This window comes from Heterodontus francisci, chromosome 8, assembly GCF_036365525.1.
Source record: "Heterodontus francisci isolate sHetFra1 chromosome 8, sHetFra1.hap1, whole genome shotgun sequence".
Taxonomy (NCBI): Eukaryota; Metazoa; Chordata; class Chondrichthyes; order Heterodontiformes; family Heterodontidae; genus Heterodontus; species Heterodontus francisci.
In genome coordinates this window covers 120,197,255-120,219,022 of record NC_090378.1, presented here as the reverse complement: position 1 = coordinate 120,219,022, position 21,768 = coordinate 120,197,255, and the positions used below count along the sequence as shown (strand labels likewise).

Here is a 21,768-nt window from a genome sequence, read left to right as displayed (position 1 = left end):
TGCACTGGATGTATGGAGCCCTGACGTGAGACGGCACTGGATGAATCGAGCCCTGGCTGAAGACTGAACTGGATGAATGGAGCCCTGTCTTGAGACCGCACTGGATGAATGGAGCCCTGGCTGAAGACTTAACTGGATGAATGGAGCCATGGCTGGAGACGGCACTGGATGAGTGGAGGGCTGGCTGGAGACTGCACTGGATCAATGGAGCCCTGGCTGCAGACGGCACTGGATGAATGGAGCCCTGGCTGAAGACAGCACTGGATGAATGGAGCCCTGGCTGGAGACGGCACTCGATGAATGGAGACCTGGCTGGAGACTGCATTGGATGAATGGAGCCCTGACTGGAGACTGCACTGGATGAATTGAGCCCTGGCTGGAGACTGCACTGCATGAATGGAGCCCTGGCTAGATACTGCACTGAATGAATGGAGCCTTGGCTGGAGACGGCACTGGATGAATGGAGCCCTGGCTGGAGACTGCACTGGATGAATGGAGCCCTGGCTGGAGACTGCACTGGACGAATGGAGCCCTGGCTTGAGACTGCATTGGATGAATGGAGCCCTGACTGGAGACGGCACTGGATGAACGGAGCCCTGACTGGAGACTGCACTGGATGAATGGAGCCCTGGCTGGAGACTGCACTGGATGAATGGAGCCCTGACTGGAGACTGCACTCGATGAATTGAGCCCTGGCTGGAGACTGCACTGCATGAATGGAGCCCTGGCTAGAGAATGCACTGGATGAATGGAGCCCTGACTTGTGATGGCACTGGATGAATCGAGCCCTGGCTGAAGACTGAACTGGATGAATGGAGCCCGGACTGGAGACGGCACTGGACGAACGGAGCCCTGACTGGAGACTGCACTGGATGAATGGTGCCCTGGCTGGAGACTGCACTGGATGAATGGAGCCTTGACCGGAGACTGCACTGGATGAATGGAGCCCTGGCTGGAGACTGAACTGGATGAATGGAGCCCGGACTGGAGATGGCACTGGATGAACGGAGCCCTGACTGGAGACTGCACTGGATGAATGGAGTCCTGGCTGAAGACTTCACTGGATGAATGGAGCCATTGCTGGAAACGGCACTGGATGAACGGAGCCGTTGCTGGAGACTGCACTGGATGAGTGGAGGGCTGGCTGGAGACTGCACTGGATGAATGGAGCCCTGGCAGCAGACGGCACTGGATGAATGGAGACCTGGCTGCAGACTGCACTGGATGAATGGAGCCCTGACTGGAGACTGCACTGGATGAAATGAGCCCTGGCTGGACCTGCACTGCATGAATGGACCATGGCTAGAGACTGCACTGAATGAATGGAGCCTTGGCTGGAGACGGCACTGGATGAATGGAGCCCTGGCTGGAGACTGCACTGGATGAATGGAGCCCTGGCTGGAGACTGCACTGGACGAATGGAGCCCTGGCTCGAGGCTGCACTGGATGAATGGAGCCCTGACTGGAGGCGGCACTGGATGAACGGAGCCCTGACTGGAGACTGCACTGGATGAATGGAGCCATGGCTAGAGACTGCACTGGATGAATGGAGCCTTGACCGGAGACTGCACTGGATGAAAAAGCCCTGGCTGAAGACAAAACTGGATGAATGGAGCCCTGACTGGAGACGGCACTGGATGAACGGAGCCCTGACTGGAGACTGCAGTGGATGAATGGAGCCCTGGCTGGAGACGGCACTGGATGAACGGAGCCCTGACTGGAGATTGCACTGGATGAATGGAGCCCTGACTGGAGACTGCACTGGATGAATGGAGCCCTGGCTGGAGACGGCACTGAATGAACGGAGCCCTGACTGGAGACTGCACTGGATGAATGGAGCCCCGGCTGGAGACTGCACTGGATGAATGGAGCCCTGGCTGAAGACTGAACTGGATGAATGGAGTCCTGGCTGGAGACTGCACTGGATGAATGGCGGGCTGGCTGGAGACTGCACTGGATGAATGGAGCCCTGGCTGCAGACTGCACTGGATGAATGGAGCCCTGGCTGAAGACTGATCTGGATGAATGGAGGGCTGGCTGGAGACTGCACTGGATGAATGGAGCCCTGGCTGCAGACTGCACTGTATGAATGGAGCCCTGGCTGAAGACTGAACTGGATGAATGGAGCCCTGGCTGGAGACTGCACTGGATGAATGGAGACCTGGCTGGAGACTGCACTGGATGAATGGAGCCCTGGCTTAAGACGGCACTGGATGAACGGAGCCCTGACTGGAGACTGCACTGGATGAATGGATTCCTGGCTGGAGTCTGCACTGGATGAATGGAGCCCTGACTGGAGACTGCACTGGATGAATTGAGCCCTGGCTGGAGACTGCACTGCATGAATGGAGCCCTGGCTAGAGACTGCACTGAATGAATGGAGCCTTGGCTGGAGACGGCACTGGATGAATGGAGCCCCGGCTGGAGACTGCACTGGATGAATGGAGCCCTGGCTTTAGACTGCACTGGACGAATGGAGCCCTGGCTCGAGACTGCACTGGATGTATGGAGCCCTGACTGGAGACGGCACTGGATGAACGGAGCCCTGACTGGAGACTGCACTGGATGAATGGAGCCCTGGCTGGAGACTGCACTGGATGAATGGAGCCCTGACTGGAGACTGCACTCGATGAATTGAGCCCTGGCTGGAGACTGCACTGCATGAATGGAGCCCTGGCTAGAGACTGCACTGGATGAATGGAGCCCTGACTTGTGATGTCACTGGATGAATCGAGCCCTGGCTGAAGACTGAACTGGATGAATGGAGCCCGCACTGGAGACAGCACTGGACGAACGGAGCCCTGACTGGAGACTGCACTGGATGAATGGTGCCCTGGCTGGAGACTGCACTGGATGAATGGAGCCTTGACCGGAGTCTGCACTGGATGAATGGAGCCCTGGCTGGAGACTGAACTGGATGAATGGAGCCCTGACTGGAGACGGCACTGCATGAACGGAGCCCTGACTGGAGACTGCACTGGATGAATGGAGCCCTGGCTGGAGACTGCACTGGATGAATGGAGCCTTGACCGGAGACTGCACTGGATGAATGGAGCCTTGGCTGGAGACTGCACTGGATGAATGGAGCCCTGACTGGAGACGGCACTGGATGAATCGAGCCCTGGCTAAAGACTGAGTGTGGATGAATGGAGCCCTGACACGAGACGGCACTGGATGAATGTTGCCCTGACTGGAGACTGCTCTGGATGAATGGAGCCTTGACCGGAGACTGCACTGGATGAATGGAGCCCTGGCTTGAGACTGCACTGGATGAATGGAGCCCTCGCTGAAGACTGAACTGGATGAATGGAGCCCTGACTTGAGACGGCACTGGATGAATGGAGCCCTGGCTGAAGACTGAACTGGATGAATGGAGCCCTGGCTTGAGACCGCACTGGATGAATGGAGCCCTGGCTGAAGACTTAACTGGATGAATGGAGCCCTGGCTGGAGACTGCACTGGATGAATGGAGCCCTGGCTGAAGACTACACTGGATGAATGGCGCCATGGCTGGAAACGGCACTGGATGAACGGAGCCCTGGCTGGAGACTGCACTGGATTTGTGTAGGGCTGGCTGGAGCCTGCACTGGATGAATGGAGCCCTGGCTGCAGACGGCACTGGATGAATGGAGCCCTGGCTGGAGACGGCACTGGATGAATGGAGACCTGGCTGGAGACGGCACTGGATGAATGGAGCCCTGACTGGAGACTGCACTGGATGAATTGAACCCTGGCTGGAGACTGCACTGCATGAATGGAGCCCTGGCTAGAGACTGCACTGAATGAATGGAGCTTTGGCTGGAGACGGCACTGGATGAATGGAGCACTGGCTGGAGACTGCACTGGATGAATGGAGCCCTGGCTGGAGACTGCACTGGACGAATGGAGCCCTGGCTCAAGACTGCACTGGATGAATGGAGCCCTGACTGGAGACGGCACTGGATGAACGGTGCCCTGACTGGAGACTGCACTGGATGAATGGAGCCATGGCTAGAGACTGCACTGGATGAATGGAGCCTTGACCGGAGACTGCACTGGATGAATGGAGCCCTGGCTGAAGACAAAACTGGATGAATGGAGCCCTGACTGGAGACGGCACTGGATGAACGGAGCCCTGACTGGAGACTGCACTGGATGAATGGACCCCTGGCTGGAGACGGCACTGGATGAACGGAGCCCTGACTGGAGATTGCACTGGATGAATGGAGCCCTGACTGGAGACTGCACTGGATGAATGGAGCCCTGGCTGGAGACGGCACTGAATGAACGGAGCCCTGACTGGAGACTGCACTGGATGAATTGAGCCCCGGCTGGAGACTGCACTGGATGAATTGTGCTCTGGCTGCAGACTGCACTGGATGAATGGAGCCCTGGCTGGAGACTGCACTGGATGAATGGAGCCCCGGATGGAGACTGCACTGGATGAATTGAGCCCTGGCTGAAGACTGAACTGGATGAATGGAGCCCTGGCTGGAGACTGCACTGGATGAATGGCGGGCTGGCTGGAGACTGCACGGGATGAATGGAGCCCTGGCTGCAGACTCACTGGATGAATGGAGCCCTGGCTGAAGACTGAACTGGATGAATGAGGGCTGGCTGGAGACTGCACTGGATGAATGGAGCCCTGGCTGCAGACTGCACTGGATGAATGGAGCCCTGGCTGAAGACTGAACTGGATGAATGGAGCCCTGGCTGGAGACGGCACTGGATGAATGGAGCCCTGGCTGGAGACTGCACTGGATGAATGGAGCCCTGGCTGGAGACGGCACTGGATGAACGGAGCCCTGACTGGAGACTGCACTGGATGAATGGAGCCGTGACTGGAGACTGCACTGGATGAATGGAGCCCTGGCTGGAGACGGCACTGGATGAATGGAGCCCTGACTGGAGACTGCACTGGATGAATGGAGCCCCGGCTGGAGACTGCACTGGATGAATTGTGCTCTGGCTGGAGACTGCACTGGATGAATGGAGCCCTGGCTGGAGACTGCACTGGATGAATGGAGCCCCGGCTGGAGACTGCACTGGATGAATTGCGCTCTGTCTGGAGACTGATGAGTATAAACGTTACTGCAAACACTGAGCCATGGCTGATCCTTTACATGCAGCAAGGCTTCGAGTGTAATTCCACCATTGTATTAGAAATTGGACAGGAACAGGCGCACTCCGGATCTATAGACTCCTGTCTTCAATGACTGAGCATCCACTGCTCTCTGGGAAACAGAATTCCAAAGATTCACAACCCCTTGAGTGAAGAACTTTCTCCTGATCTCAATCCGAAATGGCCGACCCCTTATTCTGAGACTGTGACCCCTAGTTCTAGATTCCCCAGCCAGGGGAAAACATCCTCCCAGTATCTACCCTGTCAATCACATTAAAAATTGTATATCTTTCAATCAGATCACCTCTCATTCTTCTACATTTCAGGGAATAATATCCCAGTCTACTCAATCTCTCCTCATAGGACAATCTCCTCATCCCAGGAATCAGTCTGGTGAATCTTTGCTGCTCTCCTTCTAAGGCCAGAATATCCTTCCTTTGGTAAAGAGACCAAAACTGTCCACAGTTCACCAGGTGTGGTCTCAGCAAGGTCCGATCCAACTGCAATAAGACTTCTTCACTCTTCCATGTACAGGAGCTGACACAGAGTCTCTGTCTCTCTCTCTCCATCTCACTCCCTCTCACTCCCTCTCTCTCTCTCTCCATCTCACTCTCTTTCTCTCTCTCCATCTCACTCCTTCTCTTTCTCTCTCAATCTCTATCCTGTCTTCTACCTCTGAAGGTGTTCTATGGGTGTGAGTGTTTAATATAAGGTGGTGTTTGTCAGTATATTTTCTCTACTGTATGGTTTATGAACATGGTGAGAGGGGATAAGGGGTCTGTTCTTTGATGTGAGGCAGTGATGTCTGTCCCAGTGACTCAGACTGTGATGCTGTTGTTTTCTGTGACTGACACTATGATATCGATTGTAATTTCACTCAGTGTGACAGGAGGTTACATGGCTTGATCAGTGGTGAGGGCGGAGCTGCCTGAACAAGGAGCTGTAATCATCAGTCACTGCCGAACACCTTCACACACACCGCACAGTCCGGAAACTTCTTCACTAAATATTCTTTCAGCTCCTTAATTACAGCCCTGGACCTGAAAAAGGAAAAAGAGAAAGACATCTTTTAGAGAGGGTCCTGGACACAATGTAGACTGTGCATTACCCACTAATGACACTACCTCCATATTTAACTCATTGTTTAAACTCCAGCACACCTCCTGTTCCAATCCACATGTTTCAGCCAAAAAGCAGTATAATTCTGCAGCACAGGAGGAGGCCGTTCAGCCCCTCGTCTCTCTTCCAGCTGTTTGCTCGAGTAATTCACGACTAACATCTCAGTTTAATATCTGTTGTGGGGAAGTTATTTGAATCTGTTATTAGGGACAGAATGACTGACAAATATAAACTGATCAGAGAGAGTCAGCACGGATTTAAAAAGGGTGAAACATGTTTAACTAATCGAGTTGTATTTTTTGAAGAGGTCACTAATGTGGTAGATAAGGGAATGTCTATGGATGTTATTTATATGGATTTCCAGAAGGCATTTGAGAAGGTTCCACACAAGAGACTGTTCGCAAAATCGAAGCATATGGAATGTGAGGAAACCTTTTGACATGGGTAAGGAATTGGTTAGGAGGTAGGAGACAGAGAGTAGGGATAATGTGAGGCAAGATGAGGCAACATCGAGGTGTTGCTGGAACAGGAGCCAATGTCGGTCAGTGATCACAGTGATGGGGGAATGTGACATGGTCTGGGTTCAGACATGGGCAGCAGAGTTTTGGATCAGCTCTAGTTTACAGAGGATGGTAACTGTGATGCGAACAGGAGAACATTGGAATAGTCAAGTCTAGAGGTAACAAAGGCATGGATGAGTGTTTCAGCAGTAGATGAGCTGAGGCAGGAAGGACTCGGGCGAGGTTACGGAGGTGGAAATAGGTGGTTTTAATGATGATGTGGTTTATGTGGTCAGTAACACATCTCAGGGTCAAATACAACACCATGGCTGTGAACTGCCTGGTTCAGTCTCAGACAGTCCCTGGGAGAGGGATGGAATCAGTGGCTCGGGAATGGAGTTTGTGACGGGGACCGAAGACAATGGCAGATGGAGTTCAATGTGGACAGTGTGAGGTCATCCAGTTTGGACCTGAGGAAGATAAATCAAAGTAATTTCTAAATGGTGAGAAGCTGGGAACTGTGGAGGAACAGAGAGATTTAGGGGTCCAAGTACAGAAAGCATTAAAATCTAGTGACAGGTACAAAACATATTGAATAAGGCTAATGGAATGTTGGTCTTTCCATCAAGGGGACTGGAATACAAAGGGGTTTTACTCCAGTTGTATAAAGCTCTGGTTTAACTACATCTGGAGTAACTGTGTTCAGTTCTGGGCCCCGCACCTCAGGAAGAAGAGATTGGCCTTGGAGGGGGTGCAGCACAGATTCACCAGAATGATACCGGGACTGAAAGGGTTAAATTATCAGGACAGACTGTATAGACTAGGCTTGTATTCCCTTGAGTTTAGAGAATTTAGGGGTGATCTCATTGAGGTATTTAAGATGAATAAAGGATTAAAATGATTCAGAGAGATGGAGAGAAACTGTTTCCTCTGGTGGGGGAGTCGAGAACAAGGGGACATAATCTTAATATTAGAGCTCGGGGTGATGTCAGGAGGCATTTCTTCACATAAAGGTGAGTGGAAATCGGGAACTCTCTCCCTCATAAAGCTGTTGAGGCTGAAGATCAATTTAAATATTTAACAATGAGCTTGATAGATTTTGTTGGGTCGGGGTATTGTGGGTTATGCAACCAAGGCAGGGAGATGGAGATCAGATACAGATCAGCTGATCAAACTGAAGGATAGAACAGGCTCGATGGGCTGAACAGCCTCCTCCTGTTCCTATATTCCCAATCCCACTACCCTGCTCTATCCCCATAGTCCTGTATTCTCCTCAGATTCACATGTTTATTGAATACAATTTGAATAAAAACCTGAAGTTTAATCCCCGAGAGGCTGCTGAATGTTTAGTGAATTCTTGGTTTTGATTTCAGATTTCTACTATCTGTAGTTTTTAGTTTCCAAACGCTGTTGATTGTTTTAATTCAAGGGTTTATCGATCTGCATTTCCACTTTCAAGGAATGATGTAATTGAACCCGAGATCTCTCTGCTTCTACACTTCCTTCATCAGCTTTTCACTCCTTTTCCTTCCAAAACCCATCATCTCAAACCCCTCGACATTGAATTGTGTCAGTCTCCGATCTGTCCCTTCCCTGATCCCTCTCCCCAAGTCTTTGTCTGGTCTCCTCCCTGTTTGTCAAACCTCTCCTTCTGTGTAATCAGCACATTCCAATGATCGTGCTCCCTCTGTCCAAGACCAAATCATCGATATATATCAGCAACAAGTCACCTCTTTAATGTAGAGAAACATCGCACGCCACCTCACATGACATCAGGAAAACAGACACAAGTGATACAGAGAGATTAGGAGGGGTGACCAAATGCTTGGTTAAAGATGTGGGTTTTAAGGAGGGTGAAGTGTTTCAAGGAGACCAAGGTTAAAGGAGGTTCTAGATACGGGGGTGGGTCAAGACTACGGAGGGATTTCAATCCAGAGAGTAGAATTTTACATTGAAATGTGATGGTGTTGGGGGATGGAAGCCCAATGTAGGTCAGCATGGACGGGGGTGATGGTGAACAGGACTTGGTTTGGAACAGGATATAGAGAGCAGAGCTTCGGATGAGCTGAAGAATACAGAGAGTGGAGGATGGCAGTCTGGTCAGGAGAACACTGGAATAGTAAAGTTAGAGGTGACAAAGACATGAAGAAGAGTTTCAGTAGCGGAAGGAGTGAGGGAGGGGCAGAGATGGGCAATGTTACAGAGGGGGAAGTGGATAATCATTGAGATGTGGAGGATTTGGGGTCAGATCAGGGTCAAAGATGAGGCTAAGGTTGTAAAGAGTCTGGTTCGGCAGCAGACAGTGTTCAGGGAGAGGGATGGAGTTTGTACCAGGAACTGAAGACAATGGCTTTGATCTTCCCAATGTGTTCCCCAGTGAGACTGGGTCCTCAGTGCTGACTGGTCTTAGCTGCTGTTATTTTCTTTGATTGGACGGTTATTATTAGAGACTCCGACCACAGCAGAAATCCCCAATGTAAAAAATAACTGCAAAGACTCAGATCGGAAGATTGAAACTTAACTAACAGAGGAAGTGAAAGAAGGAGCTCGGAGCAGCTGGACGTTTGTTAATGACACGGGAGAAAACTGTGAACCGCACACACCACCTAGAATCTTACAGCACAGAAGGAGGCCATTCAGCCCATCGTGCCTGTGAGCTACCCAATTACTCCCACTGCCCCTCTCCAGCCCCATAACCCAGCAAATCTTTCCTTTTCAGGTCTATCTCCAATTCCCTCTTGTAGACCTGGACCCACAGTACGAGACTGTCCCTAACCCGGACTCGAAATTGGCATCTCATTCATTCATTGGAAGACAAAATGCCTGGTGTGGGTAATGGAGCTCAGGACTCGGAACATTCCCTCTCCCCTCCTGAGGGACACTTCATGCTGGGGTAACAGTTCCATGGGCCCCGACAGCACATTCCTACCTCACCCACTTCCCCATTCTGTGGGTGAACAATATGGTGGTCACACATGTGGTCCCCGTGCCGCCATGCTACCACGATCGACCGCACGGTGGCCCAACATAAAACGATGGTCGTGCTGCCCCCTCAATCACATGGAGAGGGGGTGCTCTGCCACGCTGGCAACAGCATCAGCTGCCTTTACACAGGCGCTGGTGCCATTTTGAAAGGACAGCCAGTCCTGCTGCTACATTTACATTTTTAACGCCCTAACCCCTCCCCACCCAATGAACTGCAAAATAAACTCTCGCCCCTTCCCCCCAATAACAATTAAATGTAATGGTTGTCCTCCTCTCCCCCAACAAAACACTTACCTGCAAGACTTGACCTTCCCCCCAAACTGATCAAAGTTCAGAGGTCACCCCTTCCCACCCTCCCCTGCACTATTAATGCTGATTGGACCCTGAACCCCCTCTCACTGCACTAAAGATCCTAAGTCTCCCCCCATCCCCACCTCGGTGGTGCTAGTTTTCCCTGGACGGGGAAGTGAAGGTGTGAGTGCCGGCCGCCGCTCGGAAGATCGCGGGCAGCCGGGAAGATTGCTGTTGATTTTATTTAAATTTATTCATTTACTTAATTTAAATATGTAAAGTCGGATCCCGTCACCCAGCAGCGGAGGGACCGCCCCGGAGCCACGTCACCACCAGGAAGATCGGGTCCGACACTCCTGGCGTCGGACTCCGTGTCCGGCCGCTGTCAGAATGATCTTCCGGCGTCCCCGCCACCATCCCCCGTCACGGATCCCGACATCGGGACCTCAACTAAATCCCAGCCTACATGTGTAAACCTGGACCCTGTTAGCAGGATATTTGACTGCAGGGGCCATCACAACTGTGTCCAATTCTGTCCCCACCGGAAATCCACACACAACTTGCATTTATATAGCACCTTTAAAGTACAAAACATCACAAGATGCTTCACAGAGCCACAGTAAGAGGAACGGGGTAGGGGGTGAGGAGTCTTTCGGAAGAGTGATCAAAGTCTTGGGTGAAAGGATGGAGTTTGATGGAGCAGAGAGAGACCTGGAGAGGGGGAGGGATTAATGGCGGGAGTTCAGAGAGCAGGGCCGAGGCATCTGAAGGCTCTGCTGTCAATGGTGGGATGAAGGAAGCAGCGATGGGCAGGAGAGGCGAGTTAGAAGATGGAAGAGTGAGGGAGGGAATGTGAGTCTGCAGCAGGAGGCAGAGGGTAGGGAGGAGGGAAACAGAGGTCAGTGAGGTCAGGGTAGTAGGTCAGTGAGGTCAGGGGTCGTGTTGGAACGGCACTTGGTGTCAGACAGTGTACTGACCACTGCATTTCAGACAAGTCGGGGTTTATGGAGAGTGGATGAAAGAAGCCGGCAGCAGACATGGGAATAATCAAGTTTGGAGACAAGATGAGCAGGGATAAGGGTTTGTGTGGTCAAGGGGCTGATGGAGTGTAGAGACAGGCAATGTTGTGGGGATAGAAATAAGAGGCTCACATGATGGAGAGGATGTGGGGTTTGAAGCTCAACTACTTTAGCCCCAGTGGGAAGGAGGCCATTGTTTACTGGTCCCTACTGGAGGGCCAGTGGGAAGGAGGCCCATATTTACTGATCCCTACTGGAGGCCCAGTGGGTTGGAAGCCCATGTTTGCTGGTCCCTATTGGATGCCCAGTGGGATGGAAGCCCATGTTTACTGGTCCCTATTGAAGGGTGCAGTGGGAAGGAGGCCCATGTTTATTGGTCCCGATTGGAGGGTCCAGTGGGAAGGAGGCCCATGTTTACTGGTCCCTATTGAAGGGTGCAGTGGGAAGGAGGCCCATGTTTATTGGTCCCGATTGGAGGGTCCAGTGGGATGGAAGCCCATGTTTGCTGGTCCCTATTGGATGCCCAGTGGGATGGAAGCCCATGTTTACTGGTCCCTATTGGAGGCCCAGTGGGAAGGAGGCCCATGTTTACTGGTCCCTATTGGATGCCCAGTGGGAAGGAGGCCCATGTTTACTGGTCCCTATTGGAGGGTCCAGTGGGAAGGAGGCCCATGTTTGCTGGTCCCTATTGGAGGCCCAGTGGGAAGCAGGCCCATGTTTACTGGTCCCTATTGGATGCCCAGCAGGAAGGAGGCCCATGTTTACTGGTCCCTATTGAAGGGTCCAGTGGGAAGGAGGCCCATGTTTACTGGTCCCTATTGGATGCCCAGCAGGAAGGAGGCCCATGTTTACTGGTCCCTATTGAAGGGTCCAGTGGGAAGGAGGCCCATGTTTACTGGTCCCTATTGAAGGGTCCAGTGGGAAGGAGGCCCATGTTTATTGGTCCCGATTGGAGGGTCCAGTGGGAAGGAGGCCCATGTTTACTGGTCCCTATTGGAGGTCCAGTGGAACATGGTCACCATGGTTGATGTGAAGCAAAGCTCCTTTATGTTGTAAATGTGTGATTGTCGACCCCTCATCCCAGTAAAACTCCATGACCCGGAGCCTGACCATGGAAGGGGATGGAGAGGGGAAGGGATTTGAACATGTTATGAGCTGACAGGATGGGGCAGTGGGTCAGACCCTGTCCTGTCCCTCCAGCTCACACTGATGGGGTGAGGATCTCCTCTCTCTGCTGGGCCTTCACGAAATGAGCTTTCTGTCCAAACCAGTCCCATTGAGAATAGGCCAACAGCACAGAACTGTCCTAAATTTAACAATAATCTGCCAGTCTTACTGAGAGAGGCCAAAGCATGGTCACTGTGGGGAATGGGGCCTTACTCCAGGAGAAGGCATGTTTCTGGGGTCAAGAATTAACATCCATTGGTGGGGCAGAACAGAGGGAGTTTTACCCTTCATTTAACTGTGCTCCACCTGGGAGACTGTGGGAAAGAGAGAGAGGTGGAGGCTGTGAGACAGAGTGAGAGAAAGAGAGAGGGGGAGACATTTAACTGCTGCACCAGGCCTCAAAGTGTTCCAGTCTCCAGTAATAACTCCTGTTATAGAGATCAGTTACAGAATTACAGAACAATGGAGGGTGGGAGAGAGAGATGAGTAGGCAGAGGAACAAAGACAGAGAGATAGAGACAGGGAAAGAGGGAGAGAGAAACGCAATGGGAGAGAGAGACCAGAAATGAGAGAGAATGAGAAAGAGACAGAGCGACAGGGAGAAGAGCAAAACAGGGAGAGCGAGATGAGAAGAATGTGAAAGACAGATATGCAATGAGAGAGAGGAGGGTGAAAGTATAACTGAGAGAGATACAGAGAGGTGGACGAACAGGGTGATAGAAATCCAAGGATGAATTTTATGAGTGTTGTCGGGATGGAGACTGTGCAGATGTGTCGTCCCGGAGCCCCCGCGATATTACACATAGGGGCTCATTTAAATAAAGGTGTATTATTGTAAAATTTTATTAAATAAAAATCTTTGTGATGGAAGCCCTTCCCCAACTCCCCAATGGTCATTTCATTGCCCGAAATGATCAACAACTGGCTTTTTCAAATACCTGAACTTTCACCCCAACCTTCAATCTTTACCCTTCAACCTCTTCCCACCATCCCCACATCCAATCAAAATTGTTTTCCCCGCTCCCCCGCTCCCCCACCCCTCCCGCCCTGAAAGTTTTATTCCTCCCCACTCCCCACCAGGTTCCCGCCTCGGAATTAAGGTTCATTTTAATATGGAGATGAAGGTCCCGCCACCAGTGGCAGTGGGCGGTGGCACCAATGTCCCCTCGCCACTGGTAATATGCGGCGAGCCCTTCTCCACAACACGGGGGGTCGAGGCGGGCGACTCCCCACATAATTTTAACTGCCCCAGCGCTGTGACCCGCGAGTGGAGGGGCTGGTAAAATTCAGCCCAGAGGCTCGAATCCTGAGACAGAGAGAGGGAGAGGGAGATAGAAAAAGAGGGTGAGAGAGAGAATGAGAGACAGAGAGAGAGACAGAGAGAGAGAGACAGAGACAGACAGAGAGAGAGAGACAGAGAGAGAGAGAGAGACAGAGAGAGAGACAGAGAGAGAGAGACAGAGACAGACAGAGAGAGAGAGACAGAGAGAGAGAGAGAGACAGACAGAGACAGAGAGACAGAGAGAGAGACAGAGAGAGAGAGACAGAGACAGACAGAGAGAGAGAGACAGAGAGAGAGAGAGAGACAGACAGAGAGAGGAGAAACAATGTGATGGGTTCTATGAGCTCGTCAGCGAGTTCAGAAAATGACAGAAAATTCCCACCATCCCCTCCATCCTGCTGTTTATTTGACCCTGTTTCCCCCCCAACTCCTGCACTGAGAAACTGACCTGCTCCCACCTCCCCACCAGTGTGGTGCCTTGTTTCCCCAGACAGGGTTCTGAAGGTGCGACACTGTGACGGACCCTCAAGATCACGGGTGAGTAGATTTAAATTCATTAGTATTATTAATTTAAATATTTAAATTGTGGTCCTGTCGCCCAGCGGCCGAGTGGTCGGCACAGAGCCTCCCCGTCACCGGGAGGATCGGGAGTGGCTCTGCCGGCGTCAAGGTCCGTGGTGGCCTCATCCGGAGCCAACTTCAGGATCTCCCACCAGGGATCACAATGTCGAGGGAGCCTTAAAATCCAGGCCAGTGAGACAGAGTAACAGAGAGAGAGAGGCAGAAAGAGAGGATGACAAAGAAAGAGCACAAAAGAGCAAAACAGAGACAAGGATAGAGAGAAGGGGAGAGAAAGAGAGTGAGTGAGGGAGAGGGATAGTGAGAGAGGGAGACAGAGGAAGTGGAAGAGAAGGAGGAGAGGGAGAGTGAGGAAGAGAGGGGGGAGAGGTAGAGTGAGAGAGGGGGGAAGAGGGAGAGAGAAGAGGAAGTGAGAGTTGCTGACGTGCCTTTCTCTGGGTGATACCATTTACATACTGAGAAACAGGCAGTCAGACTCTCACAGGCTGCAGCTTTATAAAGCAGAGCCCAGTGAAGGGAGAGTTTATCAGTAACCAGGCACAGAGACAGGAGCAGGCACCATGATTTCACCCATCCAGCTGATCTGGCCTCTGGCATTCTGCGTCGCAGGTACAAATCTCTCTCCTTCCACGTTTAATATTTTCCTGCTGTTTATTTCAGTCCAATTCGACTGACTTGTGATAGGAGTGAAAATGCTGAAACAAGAGGAACGGTCACTGTCTCAAATAATATCTCATTTTACAGGGTCTTTCTGTGACAGTTCTTACTTCACTCTGTTTCTCTATTACCCCTCAGGTATCAGTGGAGACACCATCATCATGACCCAGTCTCCACCGGCACTGTCAGTGACACTGGGACAGACCGCAACGATCACCTGTACGGCCAGCCAGTCCGTTAGCGATGATGTAGCTTGGTATCAGCAGCGAGACGGTCAGAAACCCACTCTCCTGATCAATGAGGCAACGGATCGATACACAGGAACATCCGAACGATTCACCGGCAGTCAACAGAACACCAAATTCACTCTGACAATCAGTAATGTACAGAATGAGGATGTCGCAGATTATTACTGTCAGCAATATAGCAGCTACCCTCTACACAGTGAGACAGAGCCGTACAAAAACCTCAATACACACAGTCCCACCTCCTGTACTGACACATCCCACAGTTATAGAAATATATAATAATGGACACACAGTCCCACCTCCTGTACTGACACATCCCACAGTTATATATAATATATAATAATGGACACACAGTCCCACCTCCTGTACTGACACATCCCACAGTTATATATAATATATAATAATGGACACACAGTCACGCCTCCTGCACTGACACATCCCACAGTTATATATAATATATAATATTGGACACACAGTCCCACCTCCTGTACTGACACGTCCCACATTTATATATAACATATAATAATGGACACACAGTCCCACCTCCTGCACTGACACATCCCACAGTTATATATAATATATAATATTGGACACACAGTCCCACCTCCTGTACTGACACGTCCCACATTTATATATAACATATAATAATGGACACACAGTCCCACCTCCTGCACCGACACATCCCACAGTTATATATAATATATAATAATGGATACACATTCCCACCTCCTGTACTGACACATCCCACAGTAAAAAATAATATATAATAATGGATACACAGTCCCACCTCCTGCACTGACACATCCCACAGTTATATATAATATATAATAATGGACACACAGTCCCACCGCCTGCACTGACACATCCCACAGTTATATATAATATATAATAATGGATACACATTCCCACCTCCTGTACTGACACATCTCACAGTTATATAAAATATACAATAATGGACACACAGTCCCTCCTCCTGCACTGACACATCTCACAGTTATATAAAATATACAATAATGGACACACAGTCCCTCCTCCTGTACTGACACATCCCACAGTTATATATAATATATAATAATGGATACACATTCCCACCTCCTGCACTGACACATCCCACAGTTATATATAATATATAATAATGGATACACATTCCCACCTCCTGTACTGACACGTCCCACACTTATATATAATATATTATAATGGATACACATTCCCAATTCCTGTACTGACATGTCCCACAGTTATATCTAATAAATAATAATGGATACACAGTCCCACCTCCTGCACTGACACATCCCACAGTTATATATAATATATAATAATGGACACACAGTCCCACCTCCTGCACTGACACATCCCACAGTTATATATAATATATAATAATGGATACACAGTCCCACCTCCTGCACCGACACGTCCCACAGTAATATATAATATATAATAATGGATACACATTCCCACCTCCTGTACTGACACGTCCCACACTTATATATAATATATTATAATGGATACACATTCCCAATTCCTGTACTGACATGTCCCACAGTTATATATAATATATAATAATGGATACACTGTCCCACTTCCTGCACTGACACGTCCCACAGTTATATATAATATGTAATAATGGATACACATTCCCACTTCCTGTACTGACACGTCCCACAGTTACATTTAATATATAATAATGGATACACATTCCCACCTCCTGTACTGAAACATCCCACAGTAAAAAATAATATATAACAATGGACACACATTCCCACTTCCTGTACTGACACGTCCCACAGTTATAAATAATATATAATAATGGACACACAGTCCCACCTCCTGTACTGACACAACCCACAGTTATATATAATATATCATAATGGAAACACAGTCCCACCTCCTGAACTGACACAACCCACAGTTTTATATAATATATCATAATGGACACACAGTCCCACCTCCTGTACTGACACATCTCACAGTTATATAAAATATATAATAATGGACACTCAGTCCCACCTCCTGTACTGACACAGCCCACAGTTATATATAATATATCATAATGGAAACACAGTCCCACCTCCTGCACTGACACAACCCACAGTTTTATATAATATATAATAATGGACACACAGTCCCACCTCCTGTACTGACACATCTCACAGTTATATAAAATATACAATAATGGACACAGAGTCCCACGTCCTGTACTGACACATCACACAGTTATATATAATATATAATAATGGACACACTGACCCACCTCCTGTACTGACACATCCCACAGTTATATATAATATATAATAATGGGCACACATTCCCACCTCCTGCACCGACACATCCCACAGTTATATATAATATATAATAATGGACACACAGTCCCACCTCCTGCACTGACACATCCCACAGTTATATATAATATATAATAATGGACACAGAGTCCCACGTCCTGTACTGACACATCTCACAGTTATATAAAATATACAATAATGGACACAGAGTCCCACGTCCTGTACTGACACATCCCACAGTTATATATAATATATAATAATGGACACACAGTCCCACCTCCTGCACTGACACATCCCACAGTTATATATAATATATAATAATGGACACAGAGTCCCACGTCCTGTACTGACACATCTCACAGTTATATAAAATATACAATAATGGACACAGAGTCCCACGTCCTGTACTGACACATCACACAGTTATATATAATATATAATAATGGACACACTGACCCACCTCCTGTACTGACACATCCCACAGTTATATATAATATATAATAATGGGCACACATTCCCACCTCCTGCACCGACACATCCCACAGTTATATATAATATATAATAATGGACACACAGTCCCACCTCCTGCACTGACACATCCCACAGTTATATATAATATATAATAATGGACACAGAGTCCCACGTCCTGTACTGACACATCTCACAGTTATATAAAATATACAATAATGGACACAGAGTCCCACGTCCTGTACTGACACATCCCACAGTTATATATAATATATAATAATGGATACACAGTCCCACCTCCTGCACCGACACATCCCACAGTAATATATAAAATATAATAATGGATACACAGTCCCACCTCCTGTACTGACACATCCCTCAGTAAAGAATAATATATAATAATGGATACACAGTCCCACCTCCTGCACCGACACATCCCACAGTAATATATAAAATATAATAATGGATACACAGTCCCACCTCCTGTACCGACACATCCCACAGTAATATATAAAATATAATAATGGATACACAGTCCCACCTCCTGTACTGACACATCCCTCAGTAAAGAATAATATATAATAATGGACACACATTCCCACTTCCTGTACTGACACGTCCCACAGTTATATATAATATATAATAATGGATACACAGTCCCACCTCCTGCACTGACACATCCCACAGTTATATATAATATATAATAATGGACACACAGTCCCACCTCCTGCACTGACACATCCCACAGTTATATATAATATATAATAATGGATACACATTCCCACTTCCTGCACTGACACGTCCCACAGTTATATATAATATGTAATAATGGATACACATTCCCACTTCCTGTACTGACACGTCCCACAGTTATATATAATATATAATAATGGATACACATTCCCACCTCCTGAACTGAAACATCCCACAGTGTAAAATAATATATAACAATGGACGCACATTCCCACTTCCTGTACTGACACGTCCCACAGTTATATATAATATACAATAATGGACACAGTCCCACCTCCTGTACTGACACAACCCACAGTTATATATAATATATCATAAAGGAAACACAGTCCCACCTCCTGAACTGACACAACCCACAGTTTTATATAATATATAATAATGGACACACAGTCCCACCTCCTGTACTGACACATCTCACAGTTATATAAAATATATAATAATGGACACACAGTCCCACCTCCTGTACTGACACAACCCACAGTTATATATAATATATCATAATGGAAACACAGTCCCACCTCCTGCACTGACACAACCCACAGTTTTATATAATATATAATAATGGACACACAGTCCCACCTCCTGTACTGACACATCTCACAGTTATATAAAATATACAATAATGGACACACAGTCCCACCTCCTGTACTGACACATCCCACAGTTATATATAATATATAATAATGGACACACAGTTCCACTTCCTGTACTGACACGTCCCACAGTTATATATAATATATAATAATGGACACACAGTCCCACCTCCTGTACTCACACATCTCACAGTTATATAAAATATACAATAATGGACACACAGTCCCACCTCCTGTACTGACACGTCCCACAGTTATACATAATATATAATAATGGACACACAGTCCCACCTGCTGTAGTGACACATCTCACAGTTATATAAAATATACAAGAATGGACACACAGTCCCACCTCCTGTACTGACACATCCCACAGTTATATATAATATATAATAATGGACACACAGTCCCACCTCCTGCACTGACACATCCCACAGTTATATATAATATATAATAATGGACACACAGTCCCACCTCCTGTACTGACACATCCCACAGTTATATATAATATATAATAATGGATACACATTCCCACCTCGTGGACTGACACATCCCACAGTTATATATAATATATAATAATGGACACACAGTCCCACCTCCTGTACTGACATGTCCCACAGTTACATATAATATATAATAATGGACACACAGTCCCACCTCCTGCACTGACACATCCCACAGTTATATATAATATATAATAATGGGCACACAGTCCCACCACCTGTACTGACACATCCCACAGATATATATAATAAAAAATAATGGACTCACAGTCCCACCTCCTGTACTGAAACGTTCCACAGTTATATATAATATATAATAATGGACACACGGTCCCACCTCCTGTACTGACACGTCCCACAGTTATATATAATATATAATAATGGACACACATTCCCACCTCCTGCACTGACACATCCCACAGTTATATATAATATATAATAATGGACACACAGTCCCACCGCCTGTACTGACACATCTCACAGTTATATATAATATATAATAATGGACACACAGTCCCACCTCCTGTACTGACACATCCCACAGTTATATATAATATATAATAATGGGCACACATTCCCACCTCCTGCACTGACACATCCCACAGTTATATATAATATATAATAATGGACACACAGTCCCACCGCCTGTACTGACACATCTCACAGTTATATATAATATATAATAATGGACACACAGTCCCACCGCCTGTACTGACACATCTCACAGTTATATATAATATATAATAATGGACACACAGTCCCACCTCCTGTACTGACACATCTCACAGTTATATATAATATATAATAATGGACACACATTCCCACCTCCTGCACTGACACATCCCACAGTTATATATAATATATAATAATGGACACACAGTCCCACCTCCTGTACTGACACATCCCACAGTTATATATAATATATAATAATGGATACACATTCCCACCTCGTGGACTGAAACGTCCCACAGTAAAAAATAATATATAATAATGGACACACAGTCCCACCTCCTGCACTGGTACATCCCACAGTTATATATAATATATAATAATGGATACACAGTCCCACCTCCTGCACTGACACATCCCACAGTTATATATAATATATAATAATGGATACACATTCCCACCTCGTGGACTGAAACGTCCCACAGTAAAAAATAATATATAATAATGGACACACAGTCCCACCTCCTGCACTGGTACATCCCACAGTTATATATAATATATAATAATGGATACACAGTCCCATCTCCTGCACTGACACGTCCCACAGTTATATATAATATATAATAATGGATACACATTCCCACCTCCTGCACTGACACATCCCACAGTAATATATAAAATATGATAATGGATACACAGTCCCACCTCCTGTACTGACACATCCCTCAGTAAAGAATAATATATAATAATGGACACACATTCCCACTTCCTGTACTGACACATCCCACAGTTATGTATAATATATAATAATGGACACACATTCCCACCTCCTGTACTGACACGTCCCACACTTATATATAATATATAATAATGGATACACATTCCCAATTCCTGTACTGACACGTCCCACAGTTATATATAATATATAATAATGGATACACAGTCCCACCTCCTGCACTGACACATCCCACAGTTATATATAATATATAATAATGGATACACATTCCTACTTCCTGCACTGACACGTCCCACAGTTATATATAATATGTAATAATGGATACACATTCCCACTTCCTGCACTGACACATCCCACAGTTATATATAATATATAATAATGGATACACATTCCCACCTCCTGAACTGAAACATCCCACAGTGTAAAATAATATATAACAATGGACACACATTCCCACTTCCTGTACTGACACGTCCCACAGTTATATATACTATACAATAATGGACACACAGTCCCACCTCCTGTACTGACACAACCCACAGTTATATATAATATACCATAATGGAAACACAGTCCCACCTCCTGAACTGACACAACCCACAGTTTTATATAATATATAATAATGGACACACAGTCCCACCTCCTGTACTGACACCTCTCACAGTTATATAAAATATATAATAATGGACACACAGTCCCACCTCCTGTACTGACACAACCCACAGTTATATATAATATATCATAATGGAAACACAGTCCCACCTCCTGCACTGACACAACCCACAGTTTTATATAATATATAATAATGGACACACAGTC

General features: G+C 47.4%; 1 long non-coding RNA gene and 1 gene segment (V, D, J or C); one reads left to right on the top strand and one right to left on the bottom strand.

The window, feature by feature from the left end:
* Positions 1 to 6,080: 6,080 nt before the first annotated feature.
* The window catches only part of LOC137373114 (uncharacterized), an 89,886-nt gene continuing 74,198 nt past the window's right edge, over positions 6,081 to 21,768 (bottom strand). The window contains exon 2 of the long non-coding RNA XR_010975587.1: positions 6,081 to 6,141. This is a non-coding gene — a long non-coding RNA (uncharacterized lncRNA). The remainder of the gene's footprint in view (positions 6,142 to 21,768) is intronic.
* The window catches only part of LOC137373113 (Ig kappa chain V region Mem5-like), an 89,661-nt gene continuing 82,435 nt past the window's right edge, over positions 14,543 to 21,768 (top strand). The window contains 2 exon segments of the V gene segment in view: positions 14,543 to 14,652; positions 14,839 to 15,144. Coding sequence covers positions 14,604 to 14,652; positions 14,839 to 15,144 — 355 coding nt within the window.